The sequence below is a fragment of the Lithobates pipiens genome, unplaced genomic scaffold, assembly GCF_037356315.1.
Source record: "Lithobates pipiens isolate NorthernLeopardFrog02 unplaced genomic scaffold, aLitPip1_a1.2 Scaffold_19, whole genome shotgun sequence".
Lineage (NCBI taxonomy): Eukaryota > Metazoa > Chordata > Amphibia > Anura > Ranidae > Lithobates > Lithobates pipiens.
Genome location: NW_027507764.1, coordinates 258,284,967 through 258,304,362, shown reverse-complemented (window position 1 = coordinate 258,304,362; position 19,396 = coordinate 258,284,967). Strand labels below are relative to the sequence as shown.

The 19,396-nt window shown below is 42.8% G+C and overlaps 1 protein-coding gene across 3 annotated transcripts in view; it reads left to right on the top strand.

Annotated features, from left to right (window-relative positions):
- RPRD1A (regulation of nuclear pre-mRNA domain containing 1A) overlaps positions 1 to 19,396 on the top strand; it is a 194,556-nt gene that overhangs the window by 78,554 nt on the left and 96,606 nt on the right. For all 3 annotated transcript variants that reach the window (XM_077491932.1, XM_077491933.1, XM_077491934.1), the window contains exons 4-6: positions 3,990 to 4,111; positions 13,015 to 13,141; positions 13,227 to 13,402. In XM_077491932.1, coding sequence (XP_077348058.1) covers positions 3,990 to 4,111; positions 13,015 to 13,141; positions 13,227 to 13,402 — 425 coding nt within the window. The remainder of the gene's footprint in view (positions 1 to 3,989; positions 4,112 to 13,014; positions 13,142 to 13,226; positions 13,403 to 19,396) is intronic.

The window sequence follows — 19,396 nt, the reverse complement described above, 5'->3', positions numbered from 1 at the left end:
TGTCAGAGGCCAGATCCTAATCCCATGCCCGCATGTAAAGGAATTTTTCGGGGGAGTTAAGCAGCAGCCTGTAGATAATAGATATGGTGCTCCTGTGTACACATGTCTCATAAGGAGTAACCTTAGGATCTTTAGTCACTGACAAGCCTAAAGAATTCAAACCATTATTTCGTATGGTGGCATTTTAAGCTTGGAGCCACCAATGAAAAGCCTCAGGATCCTGGCCGGGTGGGGAGTCAGAATTGCTGAAGAGGTGATTTAGCAGAAAAAAGGGGTGAAACTACGTTTGGATTGTTACGCACTTTTTCTTATACAGCCTTAAGAAGTAGACAAAGTTGGAGCCAAAATGGGCACCCTATGCCTTATTAGTTGCCATTTAACATAATCCAATGGGATGCCGTTAACCGCCTTCCTCTCAATCGTTATCCAATCTGGCTTTTCTGACTGGACATATACCATGGATAATTAAATTTGGTATGTATCTACCACAGGGTGGGCCTGGGGATACATTATATAAAACACATGCCGCGTCCCTGTATTTAAATTTACTAAAAAACGTAATGAATAATGTTGACAATAATGGACATTTTAGGCATAAATATAGATATAATAAAAAGAGGGGGGGTAATTTTAAACAATTTTTATTTCTTAAAAAAAAACACAATCTCAATGCCTCAGAGCATAATCTTTCACTGTCCAGCGTACTGTAAGTACATCATATTCTACATTATATTCCCATAGGCATCCAACGTGGGGGCATCAAGGAACAAAGAACCATCAATACAAAAAATATTTTATACACACAGTAAATAATGTTTCGCGTTCACCATAACGCTTCATCAGGAGCTTATAACTTTTTATTCCCTATGGATAGCCAAAAAGAAAAAAAAGCATCTCTACAGGGGTAAAGCAGTAGTGTAGCCCGTATATCATATATAAAAAGCACAAAAGGAAGTGAAGACTCCGGAAATATAGGACAAGAAAAAGGGGAGAAGGGTTGTATAACCCGTGATCTTCCAGCTATTTCCCAATGGTTTCCGACCTATCCTTGAGGTAGAGGAGAAGAAAACCACCCCTCAATGCCTTCCCAGCCACACACCGGGGCTGCTGTGAAAAAATATATGCCATGGATAGCTGATCCGCCTGCGCTGCCTGATGATAATGGGCCAGATGAGGGAGACCCAAAATTCCTCACGGTTTTATTAGTATAACCCTTGTTTTGAAAGTCTTTGACCCTTACCACCCCACACATAGCGTACCAGTTTGGACTGAAATATAGATAAATCAGAATGACTGCTATGGGTGGGGACCAAAAATAATATAAAATATGGGGGGAGAAGTGTCATTTTGTTCGAATGGATTTTTGCAGACAGGATAAATCATGTCCCACCCAAATCTGGATGTCCTCCTCTAATCCTTTAAAAAAGGGTGGGTAATTTGCTTTATACAGCGATGATCGGGAAAATGTCAAATTCCTGAATACGGTATATAATCTGACCTCCACGCAAACGGAAATGCATCTTGTAGTCTAGTGACTGACGACAATGGGAGATCATTGGGAGATGGGAGATTTTGTGTTCATTCACTTGGAGGCCAAAGGCCCATCCGAAAGAGTGTAAGAGACGGGTTAAATTGGGGAGGGGAATTAATGGCGAGGTGACAAAAAGAAGCAAATCATTGGCAAACAATGCACACTTGTGGATTTGCCCATCGCAATACACCCCATGGATATTGGAGTCCGACCTGATTGCAATCGGCAGAGTTTCAATCGCGATAGCAAATATTAGGAAGGAGAGGGGACACCCCTGCCTATTACCTCTGGCGATCGAAACAGGCTCAGAGTGAAAGCCCTGGAGTCTCACTTTCGCTTTAGTGTTCTCAAGTGCTCGCAAGATGTGAGGAAGTTATTTCTGAAACCCCATGCCTTCAGCAGCTCGAATAGATATGGCCAAGAGACCGAGTTGAAATCCTTTTGGAGATCAATGGACAATAGCATACCAGTTTGAGATTGACCCCCTGTTCCCCCCGATTGCAATATAGAGATAAGGTCAATGGCACAGCGTACTTGGTCAGGTCCCTGTCTACCTGGTATAAACCCTACTTGGCCTTTATGAATAATAGGTATTTATGAAGGAAGCCAATCTATTGGCCTAGATTTTAGTAAGTAGCTTGAGATCATTGTCGCTTAAAGAGACTGGTCTGTAATTTTATTATGGAAATAAATGTTGTATTCATATCTGTGTCCAGTTTGTGTCCTGTTTGCAGGGAGTTAAAGAACCTTTCCAGATAATGGGGCCAATGTGTTGGCAAAATTTTGGCAATAGACTGCCAAAAAACCCATCTGGGTCAGGCACGAGGCCTGTTTCATCATGTTAATGACCTGGAGGACTTCCTTAACTATAACAGGTGACTCCATCATTTCCCTGTGGGAATCCACAAGTTTCAGAAGTTTAACTGCAGAGAGAAAAGATAGTGGCTCATCAGAATCGGCCAAAGAAACAGACTGGTAAAGTTTTGAATAAAATCTATGGAATTCAGTTAGTGCTTTCTACGGATCCTGGGTGTAGACTTCTGATGAGCAATACATTTTAGGGGGAGCCAAAAAGCACCCTTTAAGGCTAAGTTTTGCAGCCAACATAGATCTTTTTGCATGTGAGATTTTGCTGCCAACCAACGCAGGCTTTTTTCTGCTCTCAAGGTGAGTAACAAATTAAGGGCAAGTCTAATAGATTCTCCAGGTGCAATCTGGATAAGTTTACCCCAATGTGTCGCCTTGTGTGCCCGGCCCAAGTCTGATTGATTCAGGAGGGCTTTATTAAGATGACAGGTGAAGAGTCTGTTGCCAGACGCTACACGCAGAATAGAAATTGAGACATTTGCACGACCGGGCCAGGCAGTCTTTGTTGCTAGCTTGAGACATAAAAGGGATGAGGGCGAGGTATTTTCTGCAGAAATTACAACATATCAGTTTCCAAACTTTAATTCACAAGCGACGCACATTACAATGTGGTTAACTCTTAAAAATTTGTGGAACTCCGCTTAACCTGTATAGAACACTTTCTTTTGCTACACAAGGACAAGGTTGTTTTGAGGCCCAAGGCCTCTTTTCTTCCCAAGGGGGACTCTTTGTTGTTTCTGGAGGCCCCCGTAGGTGACAGCCTGCTTTTCATTCAAGCTTATGACCTCAGGGGTGAGGGGAGCAGCTGCAGGGGTGAGGTTTGGGATGTAAGAGATGCATACTGAAAACTTTGATTTTTTTTTTTGTCACAGGTTTTTAGAACACATGCCTAATGTTCAATATCCTTAAGTGGTTACTTTTTTATTTGATAACAGGTTTAGTTTAAATGGACCTTGCTACATCATGGTTCAAAGTAATGAAAGCGCATTCTGTAAATGAAGATGTTTTGTACCTACCTTTTCTTACAGCTTGTGTCTTCAAACTCAGCCGCTTCGCTGATACCTGGCAACTTTTCAACACTTGAGTGAATCAAATACCTGCTCACCTACCACCATGCCCCCAACCCCCTTCCTGCAGGATGCTGTTAATCCTTCTGATTCCTATGTTACTGAAGTCACTGGGAATCAACAAAGCGGCAGAGTTTGAAGACACAGGCTGCTGAAAAGATAAGTATCCAATATCTTCTTTTATGGCCTGGGCCTTATTACCATATACAACTTATCTTTTGCTAGTTTACTTTGTAGTGATATATAGTAAACTGACCACTGATAGTGGTGTATCAGTGATTTTAATGGAGCACTTTAGGAAAAAAAATCACCTGCAAGTGTAGTGTAAGTAATATTAGGCCAAGTCAACTTTGTGTCTGTATATCCACTATGTGGGTGTGTGTATATCTTGTATATGTGTGTGTGTGTGTGTGTGTGTGTGTGTGTATATGTATGTATATATATATATATATATATATATATATATATATATATATATTTTACAGGTTTTAAATCTATTTTAAATATGAATTTTTATTTTAAAGATGGTGAGAAAAAAAACAAAAAGCGACCATATGAAGAAATAAAAATAAACAAAGATGATGACGAGGATGATGACGATGATGATAATGCTTCTTCAAAAAGTTCTCCTGAAGACCCACCTCAGGTGTTGCATGATATAAAAAAATGCTGAGATTGTTTTTGAACTTGAGTAATTATTATTAGTTACTTTCAATTGGAATCGGGGGGGTAGCCAGATAAGCGGAAGTTCCATTTCTGGGTGGAACTCCGTTTTAAGTTTCCTTATGTTCTTGTTTAAATAGGAACCAAAGATTATACACTGCATTCTAGGTGTGGTTAGTAAGTATATACAGTGTTAAACTGCATTTGTGTTCCTGTTCATGCAACCTTTCTTTATCGTACATCATAGGACACAGATCCTTAAGTAATTACTTAACGGGTTATGGGCCACCTTCAGGTGTTGACACTGGTAAACCCAATTAAGGAAGTTCACTTCCTATATAACCGCTCCTCCTTCCAGGAGCACATCAGTTTTTTTGCCAGTGTCTAAGAAGTTGGTCACAAGTGAAGATGTGCTCTGAGGAGCTCCAGCAGGGATCCATGCTGTATTTAAAAATCCTCCACAACCGGATCCATCCACGCCACTGCGGCCACAGGATGGTACCCGGGCCTCGCATTGAAGAACAAGGTTTTGCCTGTAACGCTTCTCTTTGAGAGCTGAACCCTAGGAACCAGGACTCTTTTTGGTCTTGCTACATTAGCTAAAGTTATCCCCAGGGGTGCTATACAAGGCCCAAAGGAGTGGAATCCCTATTAAAAGGGACCCAAGGTATTTGAAGGTTTAACTACGTTGCCCAACGTGATGGGTGAAATTTGGATCTGTCTGTTTACAGCAGTATCCTGCAGCGAGGAAAAGGTTTGGAGGAAAGCACCTATGACTTTTCCTTTAACATTTAATGTCGTAATGCCTTAAAAACTCCTCTAGAGGGAGTAATGTGTATGTATATACCCTGTTGATTCTGCCAAGGGGGGCTCTTCCTACCCCCAAAGGGGGTAACTGAGTGCCAGGGGGTACAAGTACATAAGTACTCCTTCCCCCACCCCCTGTGGGATGTGCGGTGAAAGCATTTACTTGATATTTTTTATTTTTTTGTAAAACAGCGAGCAGAGGGGAGACATGCCGCATGGCAGCTGCAGTCTCCTCTCCTCCTCCGCCTGACTGTGTCTGAAGGAGGAGGGAGGGTCGAGCAAGAGGAGTGGCTTAATGGCGTGTGCCGTGTGCGGACTCTGCGTCCTTTGAAAACAGATGGCGTACAATCAATCAGGCTCACGCCTGAGGAGCTTAAAAGCTGATGCTCTCTGAACACAGAGTGGTCTACTGGAGCAGCTGAAACAATACTGCCACAGGACACATAAAGCGCTGGATCATGTGAGGGGGTTTACACAGGCATTTTCAGTACAGGAAAATACATAATTGTTTAGCATTTGTTTTATCTATGCTTTTAGTATTTTTTTTTCCTGTTATTGCTTAACAAATAGAACAGTTCTTCTAGTACCTCTGCTTGTGCTTAGCACTATGGCTTCTAAGGCTACTACTGAGACACCTAAGGTTCCACCACCAGGCGCTGGGAACTCCAGCCATGCCTCCACACTGTTATACTCTCCGGAGATGCAAGATATGGCAAGCCAGGTTGAGTCTTTGGAACCGAGTGGTGGTGCAACTGTTTCTCACACTTCAGCCTGTATAAGTGACTGAAGATGCATTTTCCTCTGCCCGGCAGGGCTTAGAAGGATGATTAGCGGCTTTAATGCAACCTCCATCCAAGGTGATGGGAAGCGTGCTAAATCTCTCACTCCCACTCCAAACCCCTTATCAGGGGAACAATGGGGACAAGATGAGGTGTTACCCTCAGATGATCGAGGGGAAAAGCAAGCCGATTATTCCTCTACTGTTGAAATAGCTGATGAATCAGCTTCACAATTTGAGGTACAAACCCTTACAGAAATGGTTTGTTCCACCTTCATACTACCCCTAACAGAGTTAGCTGAAGGTCCTTGCTTCAGCTTACTCTGAAGCAAGGTCCCTGCACAACAGGCCCATTAATTGGCAGAGTTACCAGAAGCATTATGTTTTGCCATAGATGCTATGTAAGATTCTAGTAACCAGGCATTCCACCTTGCGCTTGTGCTAATATTATTTTTCACATAATATAATATAAAGTTTTTTGGTCCCTTTAATTCGATTTTAGCTGCTTATATTTGCTGAACAGTGCTAGGGAAATGAGGAACGAGGTCTGGCCCTATTTAATGGTGCATTGCAGTGGGCCCGTTCCCCATTGAAAACTTCACGTATGATGAAACGCGTATGGGAGGGCACACTGTGACGTCACCACATGTTACGAGAGGAGGACGGGCTCTCGTTTTGCCGGCCGGCTTGTTTTTTATGTGCGATCATTCTTGGTTTTATGTAAGTGTATTTCTATTATAATTAAACAAGTGCCGAAGTTTTTTACACTATAGGAAGCTTCTTTCTTTTTATATTCTGAACGTATACATTGGGTATTAATGAAAATGTGGAGCATCATATGAATCCTCAATACATGGATCGTTTGTTCCCGATTGGCAAAGCTTTCGGTGGAGGCGAGGAGCTGGCATTAGCTTGAGATCATAAACGCTCCTTACGCTTTACCGTCTGGTAAGCGCATTTATTTGTCAGTGGCTGGGCACAGTAGTGATAAGGAAGTGTGGAATTGCTGTGGTGCGATCGACTTTTTTCTTCAATAACACAAAATTCTTTATGGACTTTTGTTTATAGTATTGGTTCATTTATTTGCTTTTTTATTGGTGTCGTTTTTTTTCTCCTTTTTTTTTGTTTTTTTTTGGCGCAGCTCTTTTTCCTATTTGTTTCTATTTGTATTTGTGTGTATCCCACAGTGGAGCAGCAGCCTTAAATTACTTGAACATTTATTTGTCAATTCTTTCAATTATTATTATTTGTTTTTATTTTATATATTGATTTTATATTTATTAATTTAGCACATTTTTTTTCTTATTTGATAAGTAAGAAAAATACCCTTTTTTTTGGGTCTTAGAGCGGTTTTACCCCCCTCTTACAAAGATGGTTCGTGTTTTTTCAAGCTACCTCTAGTAGTCAGCTGATAGTTCTGTTTCTTCTTAGGTTCCTTAGAACCTTCATTGCCTTTTTTAATGCGTTTCCTGTACATGTACAGATCCACGCAGAAATTCATCAAATCCATTTTAGATTGAAAAGAATCTAAATCAGTTCCTGAAGATCCGTTATTTTCTATGAAGTCGATCAGATCAGTAGTTTCTATCCTACAAGAAGGAAAACTTCTGGTGCCTATCGGCATCATAGATGCATATCTGTATTTCTATATATTAACCGCTCACCAAGGGTTTCTGCGGTTCGAAGTAGAACAGCAGCATTTCAGTTTATAGCCTTGCCCTTCGGGCCAGCTACTGGACCCAGAGTGCTCACAAGACTGCTAGCCACACCTCTAGCCAGGTCAAGGGCACAGGGCTTAAACACTCTTGGCATACCTAGAAGATCTATTGCTAATAGACCAATCGGTGTTCGGAGTAAGGGTACACATTACAACCAGTTACCTGGTTGCGTTCTCAACTTAGTGAAGTCTCCCTTAAAACTGCTAAAAAAGCAGGAGTATTTGGGTCTGATCATAGATACAGCCCAGAAAAAGGGGGTGTTCTTGTCCAGGCAAAAGACAACTCCATAAGAGAGTTGGTGCAGATGGTCAGGTCAAATGAGATCCCTCCATTCACCTTTGCATGAGGTTGTTAGAAAGGATGGTGGCTTCATTCGAAGCAGTTCCCTATGCCCAGTTCCATTTGAGACTGTTGCAAAACAGTATTCTATCTGCTAACAAGACGATCCAAGCTTTGGACTTGCCAATACGGCTGTCCCCAAGGGTGTTCCAAAGTCTCAATAGGTGGTTACTAACCAGAATCTGCGGAAAGGAAGATCCTTCAGACCTGTTATCTGGAAGGTGGTAACGACAGATGCCAGCCTTTCAGGCTGGGGAGCAGTACTAAAGTAGACAACTGTCCAAAAACCGTGGTCAAGAACCAAAAGAGCCTTGCCCATCAACATCCTAGAGATTTGGGCAGTGTATCTGGCTCTAAAGACCTGGATTTCCAGGTTAAGGGTTTGTCCTGTCAGGATCCAATCCGACAATGCCACGGCTGTAGCCTATATCAATCACCAAGGGGGCACCAAGAATCTCAACTCAGAGAGAGGTGAACCATATTCTAACTTGGGCAGAAAGGAATGTCTCATACCTATCAGCAGTCTTCATTCCAGGAATGGAGAATTGGCAGGCGAATTACTTAAATCGTCAGCAGTAATTCCCAGGGGAATGAAAACAATGGTAAATGTATCCTCTAACAGAGTGGTACTGTGGATACAAAATAGATAAGTGTGCCATGTCCTAAGATAATATGAAATGGAATAAGAGAGGGACTATGGACTTTTTAGGCACCATAACACAAAAACTTTTTTTAATTATATATAAAGTAATTTTATTAATTAATTAAAACATTTTTTCATACAAAGCTTTAAAAACTCGTCGCAACCAATAGTCATACCCATGTACAATATCGAATATATTACCGCTACTGTAACTTAACCAAGTTTCAATTGGAGGCTATGGACAATTAATGTTGTAAACATTCCACAGTTAGATCGAAAATCCAACAGAAAGGTGGAGATACAGAATTTGCGGTATAATAGTAGTGTTCAAGAAGAATGGCTCAATGTTTCGTGTGTATGCACGCTTCTTCTGCAGCTTAAGCTTTATGACTAACGGAAAATAGAAGGAAAACAAGATCAAATAAGTACATATATAATTACACAGGTACAAAGACATATGTTGAATGATTAAGAAATGTACAAAATCAATTATTAAACTGTACAGGTGTGTCCTGGGCAGCGAGAATACTCAGCATTCTTGCAACAAGAGAGAGGAACAGAGGCACTATCGGGGCGTGTATAACACAATAAGTACAAAATGAGAAAAAGTTACTGTAATGGGCAAAACCCCCAAAAACAGCTTTATAATGTATCAATAAATTTATATATAAACATAGGATTGACTTACTGGATAAGTTTCTTATAGGTGTGTAGATTTAATAACCCCAAACAGAAAGCGGGGGGCTCAAAGATGAAATTACAGTAACCATACACTGACAATGATGCTGGGTCACACAGGAATGTTCAATAATAGAAAATGGCGCCAGCATGGCCATTGCAGGGAGGAAACACCAACCACAACAAGGTATAGATATTAGGTAACCAGGCACCGTATATATCAGCTGTAAAAAGCACACCAATTGCGTGCTTTTTGTATACAGGTCCCACCCGTAGTCATCCAATCGGCGTACACCGACGTGACGTCATCCGGACCGGCCGACAAACCACTGCACATGCACACGCCAACAACTCGCCTGCATAGACTAACGCATCACAATGAGTAGCAAAGCACAGGGAGTGATAGGCACAAGTCAACGGGACAGCAATTAATGGCTCCCCCTAGTGGACCAATGCCTGCGTCACATCGGAAACGAATTGCAAAAGTGACACTGGGCGGCCGCATAGTGGCAGGATCCAATCGCCAAATCGCTACAATATGCCGAGATGCCCCGGCATTCCGGAAATGCAAACTTTCACATTGGTTGTGCTCTCAACCAAACTTTCAAACCATCCAATGGCTGGTTTCATAACTGATCACATGTGCAGCATTATGGCAGTTGAAGAACCATTAGAGACCAAGATGGCAGCTTCCTTGACTGAAAACAATAGAAGGGTTTACTTCCACTTTAAAGGCTAAGTCTCAGCCTTATCGATTTTACTTTAAAAAAAAACAACAAAAAAACATGCATTCTTAAACCAGGGTTTTATGCAAGGGGTGATGCAGATTAATCTGCTAGTTAAATCACCTTTAAGCCCTTGGGACTTGACTTTCGTCAGTCTAGTCTAGTTTTGTCAGTGTTACAAGAACAACCATTTGAACCAATACAGCATATTTCCTTAGTCCTTCTGACAAGGAAGCTGGTATTTGTGGTTTGCTATATCCTCAGCAAGGAGGGTTTCAAAATTGGCTGCTCTTTCTTATAACGAGACATATTTGATTATTCATCAGGAAAGAGTGGTGTTACACCCTCGTCCAGGCTTTTTGCCAAAAGTAGTTTCAGGTTTTTACCTGGACCAAGATATTTTCCTGCCATCATTTTTTCCAAAAGCGTATTCCAGGAAAGAAAAGTAACTACATTGTCTTGATGTGGTGAGAGCAGTGAAAATCTATTTAAGGGAAACTGCTCAAATTCTTTAGACCGATGTCTTATTTATTCTGCCAGAGGGTACCAAGAGGACAGGCAGCATCGAGATCCACTGTTCCTAAGTGTATTCGGCAGTTATAATTCAAACTTCTGATTTAAGGGGTAAGATTCCCCCTTTTCAAGTTAAGGCGCAATCTACCAGAGCAGTTAGTGCTTATTGGGCAAAGCGTCACCAGGCCTCCATGGCTCAGATCTGTAAGGCCGCAACTTGGTCTTCAGTACATACATTCACAAAAAAATTTTTTTCCAGGTGGATGTAAGGATATTGCCTTTGGGCGCAGTGTACTGCAGGCAGCAGTATAAATCCTCAAATCTATGGGTACTCTGCGGGTTGTTTCTCCCTCCCCTCGTATAGCATTGCTATGGGATGTCCCATTAAGTAATTACTTAAGGCTCTGTGTCCTATGATGTACGGTAAAGAAAATAGGATTTTGACAGTACGACTCTGTCCCTGATTTTATTCCCGACGATCTCATCTACCACCCACATGCGACATTTCCAAACATGACAGTGCTTCCCACAATGATTTATACCCCACTATCAGACATGTTCTTCCTACAGACACATTTTCACAGTCAATAAGTGTTCCTGGAACCTTGGTAGGAGACCCCTTTTTAAATTCTCCTTGTCTGGAGACGTGATTCTCAAGTGAGGATATCCCGACCTACCTAAAGAATTCGTAACATGAACAGGGACGGATGTTAATGAAAGTATCTCTGTACTCTGCAGTTGCTGTCTGTTTTGTAACCAATATGTACCCAATTTGTACCCAATTTGTACTCATGTAACCCCATACTGTTGTTCTCATCTTATGTGAAAATTCTAATAAAACTTTTTTTTGAAAAAAAAAAAAAAAAAATAGGATTTTTATAACCGCTTGCCTGTAAAATCCTTTTCTTGGAGTAAATCATAGGACACAGAGGTCCCGTCCCTCTTTTGGGATTTAGGACAGGGGTTGACAAATTTGCTTGGAATCTAGGAGCCAGCTAAAAAAGTTAGGAGCCAGGTCCGTGACGGCGATCTGGACCTGTCCCTGGCCTGACATGGAGACGAGTGAGGGGAAGATAGCCCCCAGCCCCCCACCTGTCTCCAAGTCATTGCCCATAGCTCTTAGAGGGACATTTTTAAATTGCATTTTAGTGTAAATATGAGATGTGAGGTCTCTCTGACCCTAGATATCATATATAAAAGAGGACCTGTCATGCTTTTTTCTATTACAAGGGATTTTTACATTCCTTGTAATAGGAATAAAAGTGACACACATTTTTTTTTTTTTTTTTAAAAGAACAGTGAAAAAAATAAAAATAAAAGTTAAAATAAGAAAAAAAAATTGTTTTAAATGCGCCCTGTCTTGCCAAGCTTGCGTGCAGAAGCGAACGCATATATGAAAGCGGTGTTCAAACCACACATGTGAGGTATCGCTGCGATCGGTAGAGTAAGAGCAATAATTCTAGCCCCAGACCTCCTCTGTAACTCAAAACGTGCAACCTGAAGAATTTTTTAAACGTCGCCTATGGAGATTTTAAAGGGTAAAAGTTTGTCGCCATTCCATGAGCGGGCGCAATTTTGAAGCGTGACATGTTGGGTATCGATTTACTCGGCGTAACATTATCTTTCACAATATAAAAAAAAAAAAAAATTGGGCTAACTTTACTGTTGTCTTTTTTTTTTTTTTTATTAAATAAAAAATTTTTCCCCAAAAAAAGTGCGCTTGTAAGTCCGCTGTGCAAATATGGTGTGACAGACAGTATTGCAACGACCACCATTTTACTCTCTAGGGTGTTAGAATAAATAATAATAAAAAAAAATATATATATATTATATATATTATATATATATATATATATATATATATATATATATATATATTTTTTTTTTTTTTTTTTTGTTTTGTTTAGGGGTTCTAAGTAAAGGGATGGAGAAAGACTGGCCCATTAGCATTGTTGGTTGTAATTCCAACGGCCACCACAAGAGGGCGCCAGATTCCAGAAGGAACCATAGGATCACAGAAGGCCTCAAAGCCGGGGGCTCAATTACCGGCCGCCTGCGGCCCGACGCGATCGCGCGCGGGGGGTCCACGGAGACGGGATACCCCCAGCTATGCTGCCCCAGGCGCAAGGTCGCTGATTCTAGTCGCCAATGCGACCTGGCGACCGGGTTTTGTCGAGCACTGATTTAGGATATTGCTTTGCTACAAAAACTGATGTGCTCCTGGAAGGAGGAGGGGTTATATAGGGAGTGAACTTCCTTAATTGGGTTTACCAGTGTCAACGCCTGAAGGTGGCCCATACATAACCCATTTAGTAATTACTTAAGACCCTGTGTCCTATGATGTACTTCAAGAAAAGGATTTTTATAGGTAAGCTGTTATAAAAATCCTATTTTTAACAGCTATCACTGATTTGGTTCAGTTTTGTATGTGCCAGTATTGCCAAATGTTTATCCCTTTCTGACTTCAGCAAAGTTATTGCAGTTGGGCTGCATGTGTTAATAAACTCTAGATGTGTGCTAGTAACTACACTGTAAATCATACCGTTTTTGTCATTGTGCTTGATTTTATGTTGTATACACCATTATTTAGTATATAAAATATACTGGTTTTAATACTGCTTTAGAATCTAAAACCTACTGTATATGGTGTATTTTAAAAGCTTAACATGCAGCTTTTCCTTCCAGACTACAGATCTTATACGGGCACTGCAGGAACTGGAAAATGCAGCTTCAGGAGATGCAGCTGTGCATCAGAGGATAGGCTCATTGCCAATAGAAGTACAAGATGTGTCACTTCTGAACAAGATTACTGGTGAGCATTTTATTATTTCAGCACTAAGTATTCTTTAAAGACTCTTCCTGGATTTATGCAAAAGGTTTCTTATTTTTCTATTTAGATAAAGCTTCTGGAGATCAGCTTTCAAAGATGGTGGATGATGCTTGCATGCTTCTAGCAGATTATAGTGGCAGACTAGCAGCAGAAATAGATGACCGTAAACAGTTGACCAAAATGCTGTCCGATTTCCTGCAATGTCAGAAGGAGGTCCTCGATGAGAAGGAACACCAACTAGAAGTGGGTACCTTTTTTATCATTTTTCTTTTGTTTCTGTTACAATATATTGTTTGACAAGCTTTTAGACAGCCTTTGATTGGAAGAAAAAGTAACTTTGATAGTCAAATAACTTAGAAGCAAATAGTAGATTAGTGCTACATAGAGCATTTTAACCTGTAATTGGTTAAAGTATAACCAAAAGCAAAACTTTTTTTTTTTTTTTGTTTTGGATTGAGTGGAAAGGAATTAGAATACCTGTCAGTTTTTATTGCTGTCTGTGACTCTGTTTAGAGAATGAAATACCTGTAATAATAATCTCACTATTTGTCCTGTTTACTGTTGTCATTGAAAGTAAAAGAAAATCCCACATTTCGGGTTGACATAAGAACACTAAGCCCACGTACACAAGGTCGGAGATTTTGCCAACCAAATCCGTCGGATTTTGTCTGTCGGATTTAGTCCGACGGATTGTGTCCGAAACTGTTGCATACCAATGGTCAGGCCAAGTTGTCTGATTTAGCAGTTGCCAGGAACGCGGTGACGTAATTTCGTTACGATGGGACTACATTCAGGCTAGTAGCCAATAGCTTTGATGTAGGAATTTGATCTGAGCATGCGTGGCACTTGGTCCGATCAAAATTCGCTACACGTGATCGGATTAGGTCCAACCGGCCCAGTTGGTCGGGAAATATTTCCAACATGTTGGAAAATTGGGTCCGACAGAGATTCGGACGGAATCAGTCCGATGCATACCACACACAGTCGGATTATCTGACGACACGGTCCGATAAGACGCATTCCGACGGATTCTCCGACTGTGTGTACGTGGCATAATAGAGGGGAAATCTTCCAATAGGGACATTAGTTCTGGTGACACACTGGAATTCCCTTACTTTGGAGGGATTTCCTCTCACTTCCTCTTTTGGCTATAGGACAGGAAGTGAAATCTCCCAAATGGGACACAGATGTGAAAAAAAAAAAAATCTGACAGGGGTTATAACCCTCCCTTACGCTATTTAAAATGTAAAAAAATAAAACTTTAGTTAATTAATTTACCCGGGCTAAATGTACGTACAGTTTCTCAGGACAGAAAACTCAGATTTTTTTTTTTTTTTAGAAATGCACCCAGTTGTCGAGGGAAAGTGACCTTTCATAGTTCAATAGGGGTAGGCCAATCTTATTTGTATGGTCAAATCTAATAGTTTGTTGAGCTTCTGTAATTTGGTCCTGACCCATTTCCATCTCACATGTTAGATAGCTAAGTAGATACCGAATTTAGACATGGGCGTTTGTTGCTTCATATGCATAGCACAGTTGTAAACTAATATGTACTAAAGAAAATAACTGATCTGTAACACAAAAAAAAGCATTTTCACAAGTAGATTAAGGGTGTAACTCTAAAAAGAAAGGTATAATTTCATGGAAGACTAGTAAATGATAAGCTTTCAAACAAGATGAACTCCCATGCCCCTGCCCCTTCCACAACACTCTGGAGACAGCCCCACAGAAGTCTGTGGGCATCTGTTGTATGAATGTTTACTTGGTCTTTAAGAAAAGAACAATTTTTAACATCACTGATAATGTTAGAAGGTAGTATTAAAATTTAAATAGATGCTTGCAACCAGCATGCAGCAAGTATTTTGTTAACCATTAAAAACAACTGAGCACCCTTTAAAAGTCTGGGAGAAATCAAAAGTGCTAATTTTAAAGATTATATGCTTGGTATTGGGGACATACTCCAGGGACATACTCAGGGGACATGTATCAATGCACAAAAAAGTTTTAAAAACTGACACTTTTTTGGGAGCAGTGATTTTAATAATGCTTAACCACTTTAGCCCCGGACCATTTTGCAGCTAAAGAACCAGGCCCCTTTTTGCGATTCGGCACTGCGTCGCTTTAACTGACAATTGTGCGACGTGGCTCCCAAACAAATTTGGCATCCTTTTTTTTCCCATAAATAGAGATTTCTTTTGGTGGTATTTGATCACCTCTGCAGTTTTTATTTTTTGCGCGATAAACAAAAATAGAGCGACAATTTTTCTATAATAAATATCCCCCAAAAATATATAAAATATTTTTTTTTCCCTTAGTTTAGGCCGATACGTATTCTTCTACATATTTTTGGTAAAAAAAATCACAATAAGCGTTTGATTGGTTTGCACAAAAGTTATAGCATATACAAAATAGGGGATAGTTTTATGGCATTTTTATTAATAATTTTTTTTTTTTTACTAGTAATGGCGGCGATCAGCGATTTTTTTTTTTTTTTTTTTTTTTTTTTATTGGGACTGCGATATTATGGCGGACACGTCGGACAATTTTGACATATTTTTGGGACCATTGGCATTAATACAGCAATCAGTGCGATTAAAAATGCATTGATTACTGTAAAAATGTCACTGGCAGTGAAGGGGTTAACACCAGGGGGCAGTGTAGGGGTTAAGTGTGACCTAATGTGTGTTTTCTCCAGTCATCTTCCAGGACGGCACACCTGAGAGATGACTGGTCCACCTGACAGGAAACACAATCAACAACAAGTTCAAAAGTCCCCACCCCTCCCTCAGACCCTCAGTTATTGATTGTGTTTCCCACAAGTGGCAGCGAAACCAAGTTTCTTTTCTTTTTTTTTTCTTTTTAATTGGAGGGGTCTGGGACCTTTTTTCTCCAAAAATCTTTCCCCAGAACTTGAGACTCGAGCAGACAGGGAGCCTGCGGTAGTCTCAGGTAAGGTCGGATACTGACCTCCATGGGGTAAGCGTCTCCTGAGGGAGACTAATTACAGGCTCACAAGACGGGAGTTGTCTTGATAGCGCTGTCCCCCGTCCGGAGAGAGGACTCTGAGAAAAGGGGGGTCGGGGACCTCTTTTTCTTATACCCCTTTTTTCCCCCAGCTGGGCTCAAGTGGGCAGGGAGCATGCGTTAGTCCAGAGAGGTCACCACCCGGATGGGAGACCCTCGGGGGGGGGGGGGGGGGTTCCTGCCTAGTTACAGGAATAGTACAGGCTGCATGAACAGGGGAGTTGTTTTTTTGCAGCTCTGTTCCCCGTTTGTACTGTTTTGCCCCCCTTACCTTGATCTCGGGCAGCGTCGGTGTAGGCTCCGTCTGCGGTGCATGGTGCTGGGTACAGGGCGTGCGTTCCAGCGTCTCTGCGCATGCCCGGAAGTCCGTCGCGCCGTCCGAACGTCACTTCCGGGCGACGGGCTTCTTGAAAAATGGCGCCATTCACCAAGACAAGACGCTGTAGCTGGTGCAGGGGAAAGCACCCAGGCAGCACGGACAGGGCTGGAGACGGGTTGACCGCAGATCCAGGCCCACGACCACACTACCTCGGCAGCAAACAGGAGGGGACGCTCAGGACAGCACCCGGTCCACCTTTGCCATCCTGCGGGGCAGTGAAGACGCCATGGACATGGAAGGGGCATCCGAGCAGACAGCCAGCGAGGTTGCCACAGGGGGTGAGTGATCCGGCTGTTTATTGTAGGAGCAAGGTACTCTGTGAGACCCCCTTCTCCTTTAGGACATGTGTAGCTGATGGGGACTTTTTGTTGTTGTCTCTAGGGACCCAGGATTCTGCCCAGGGGTCAGCCAGTAGGTCCAAGGGTAAGGCTACTTCTAAGTCCAGGCGCTGCGGGTATTGCAACTCTAAGCTGCCACAAGACCACAGCAAGCCCTTCTGCGATAAGTGCATTTTAAAGCTCGCTGGCAAGGAGACCACTCAGGTAGTGAAGGATTGTCGGGCCTTACAGTCAGAGATGTTAGCTACCCTTCAGGCCTTCCGTGCTACACTGGAGAAAGGTCGGGATGAGGGTCCCTCTGGGAGAGATACCCCTCTTTCACAAGAAGACTTATCTACGTCCTACACGGGTTCCCAGGACCAGGTCTCTTTTATATCCGAGGCAGAGGAAGGTCAGGCCCCAGATTTTAGTACTGGGGAGGAGGATTCGGACCAGGATAAGCCAGGGAGAGGCTAAGCCTGGAGGTCTCTTGTTCTCGACAGATGATATGGAAAGCTTATTAAAAGCCATCTATGCCTCAGAGGATATACAAGTGCCTTCTACTCAGGTGTCAGCCCAGGATAGGGTGTATAGAGGCCTAGGGAGGTTACAGGCCAGAACCTTTCCTGTGCACCAGTCCCTGAAGGATATAATCCTCAGGGAGTGGAAGGAGCCTGAACGCAAGCTTCTTAGGTTAAAAACCTGGAAGAGAAGGTGTCCTTTCAAGGACGAGGAGGAAGAGAGGTTCTTTAAGACTCCCCGCCTAGATGCAGCCTTAGCACAGGTATCCAAAAGGTCCGATCTGTCCTTTGAGGATGCAGGAAGCATTCAGGACCAGATGGACAAGAAGTCAGAGATCCTACTCAGGAGGGCTTGGGAGGCAAATGCGGCGGCTATGGCTCCCGCCCTAGCCTCGGCCTGTGTAGCCAGAAATGCAGACGCGTGGCTGGACAGACTAATGGAACACGTCTCGCGTAACAAAGAGGCTAAAGAGATTGTAGACTCGCTGGAGGTAATCAGCAGAGCAGTAACATATGTGGCAGATGCAGCGGTGGAGACTGTCGGAACCACAGCTAAGTCAGCGGCACTTCTAAATTCCGCTAGGAGGGCCCTATGGGTAAAGACCTGGGACGGGGACTTCACCTCTAAGTCTCGTCTCTGTGGGATTCCCTTTGAGGGCTCCCTGCTCTTTGGCTCAGGTTTGGATCAGGTCCTCTCCCGGTCCACAGAGAGGGGAAAGAAATTCCCGGTGAAACCTAAAAAAGAGAAGGGCAAGAGATTTTTTCGTGCCCCCCAGTCAAGAGGTCAGCATAAGGGGAGAAGCGACCATAGGAAAAAGTGGGGTCTTGGGAAGGGAAAGGGAAAAGGTGCGATCCTTTTTTCTGGTTCTGCTCTCTCCCATAAGGAAGCCAAATGACGCCACCGTAAAGGTAGGCGCAAGGCTCCGCGGTTTCCTTTCCGAGTGGCAGAAGGTTACGCAGAGTCCATATATTCTAAGCCTCCTAAGAGAGGGGTACAGGCTAGAGTTTCAGCTGTCTCCTCCACAAAATTTCTGGTCACCTTTCTCCCCCGGGATCCTACCAAGGCAGAGGGTCTGCTGGGAAGTATACGAGAACTGGCAGAGCAAGACGTTATTGCTCCGGTGCCAGTCAGCCAGTTGACCCAGGGCTTTTACTCACATGTTTTCGTGGTTCCGAAGCCCTCGGGCAAGTTTCGGTTGATAATAAATTTAAGAGGTCTCAATCGTTACTTATTACACAAAAAGTTCAGAATGGAAAGCATCTATTCTGTAAGGAGACATCTTCAGGCAGGAGTGTTTATGGTCACTCTGGACCTGAAAGACGCATATTTGCATATACCCATTGCTCCAGAACACCAGAAATACTTACGCTTCGCAATACAGATGCAGCAGAAGATAGAGCATTGGCAGTTCAGGGCACTCCCCTTTGGTCTAGCAGCCAGTCCAAGGGTTTTCACAAAGGTAATGGCCGAGGTGGTGGCATACCTACATCTCCAGGGAATAGGTTTGATACCCTACCTGGACGATTTACTGGTCTATGGGGTGGATCAAACGCAGACCTTGAGAGACAGGGACACAGTGCTGAGGACCCTGGAGTCCTTGGGTTGGATGGTCAGCCAGGCTACAGTTATCACCCTCCTCCAAGGGAGGGTAGCCTCCCTGAGGTATATCATGAGACTCTTTGGTCTCATGACCTCTTGTATACCGGCAGTGACTTGGGCGCAACTCCATTCTCGGCAACTCCAAGCCTTCCTTCTTGCCTCCTGGGGAGGAAGAAAAGAAGCGTTGGAAAGAAGAGTGTCTATCACAGAAGAGGTTGCTCTCTCCCTACAGTGGTGGCTTGACTCAGACAATCTGTCGAGGGGTCGCTCCTGGTTCCAGATGGAACCGCTGGTCCTAACCACGGACGCCAGCGCCTGGGGTTGGGGTGCTCACTTGGGAGACCGGTATACCCAGGGGTCCTGGAACTACAGCCAAGCCAGAGAGTCCTCCAATTT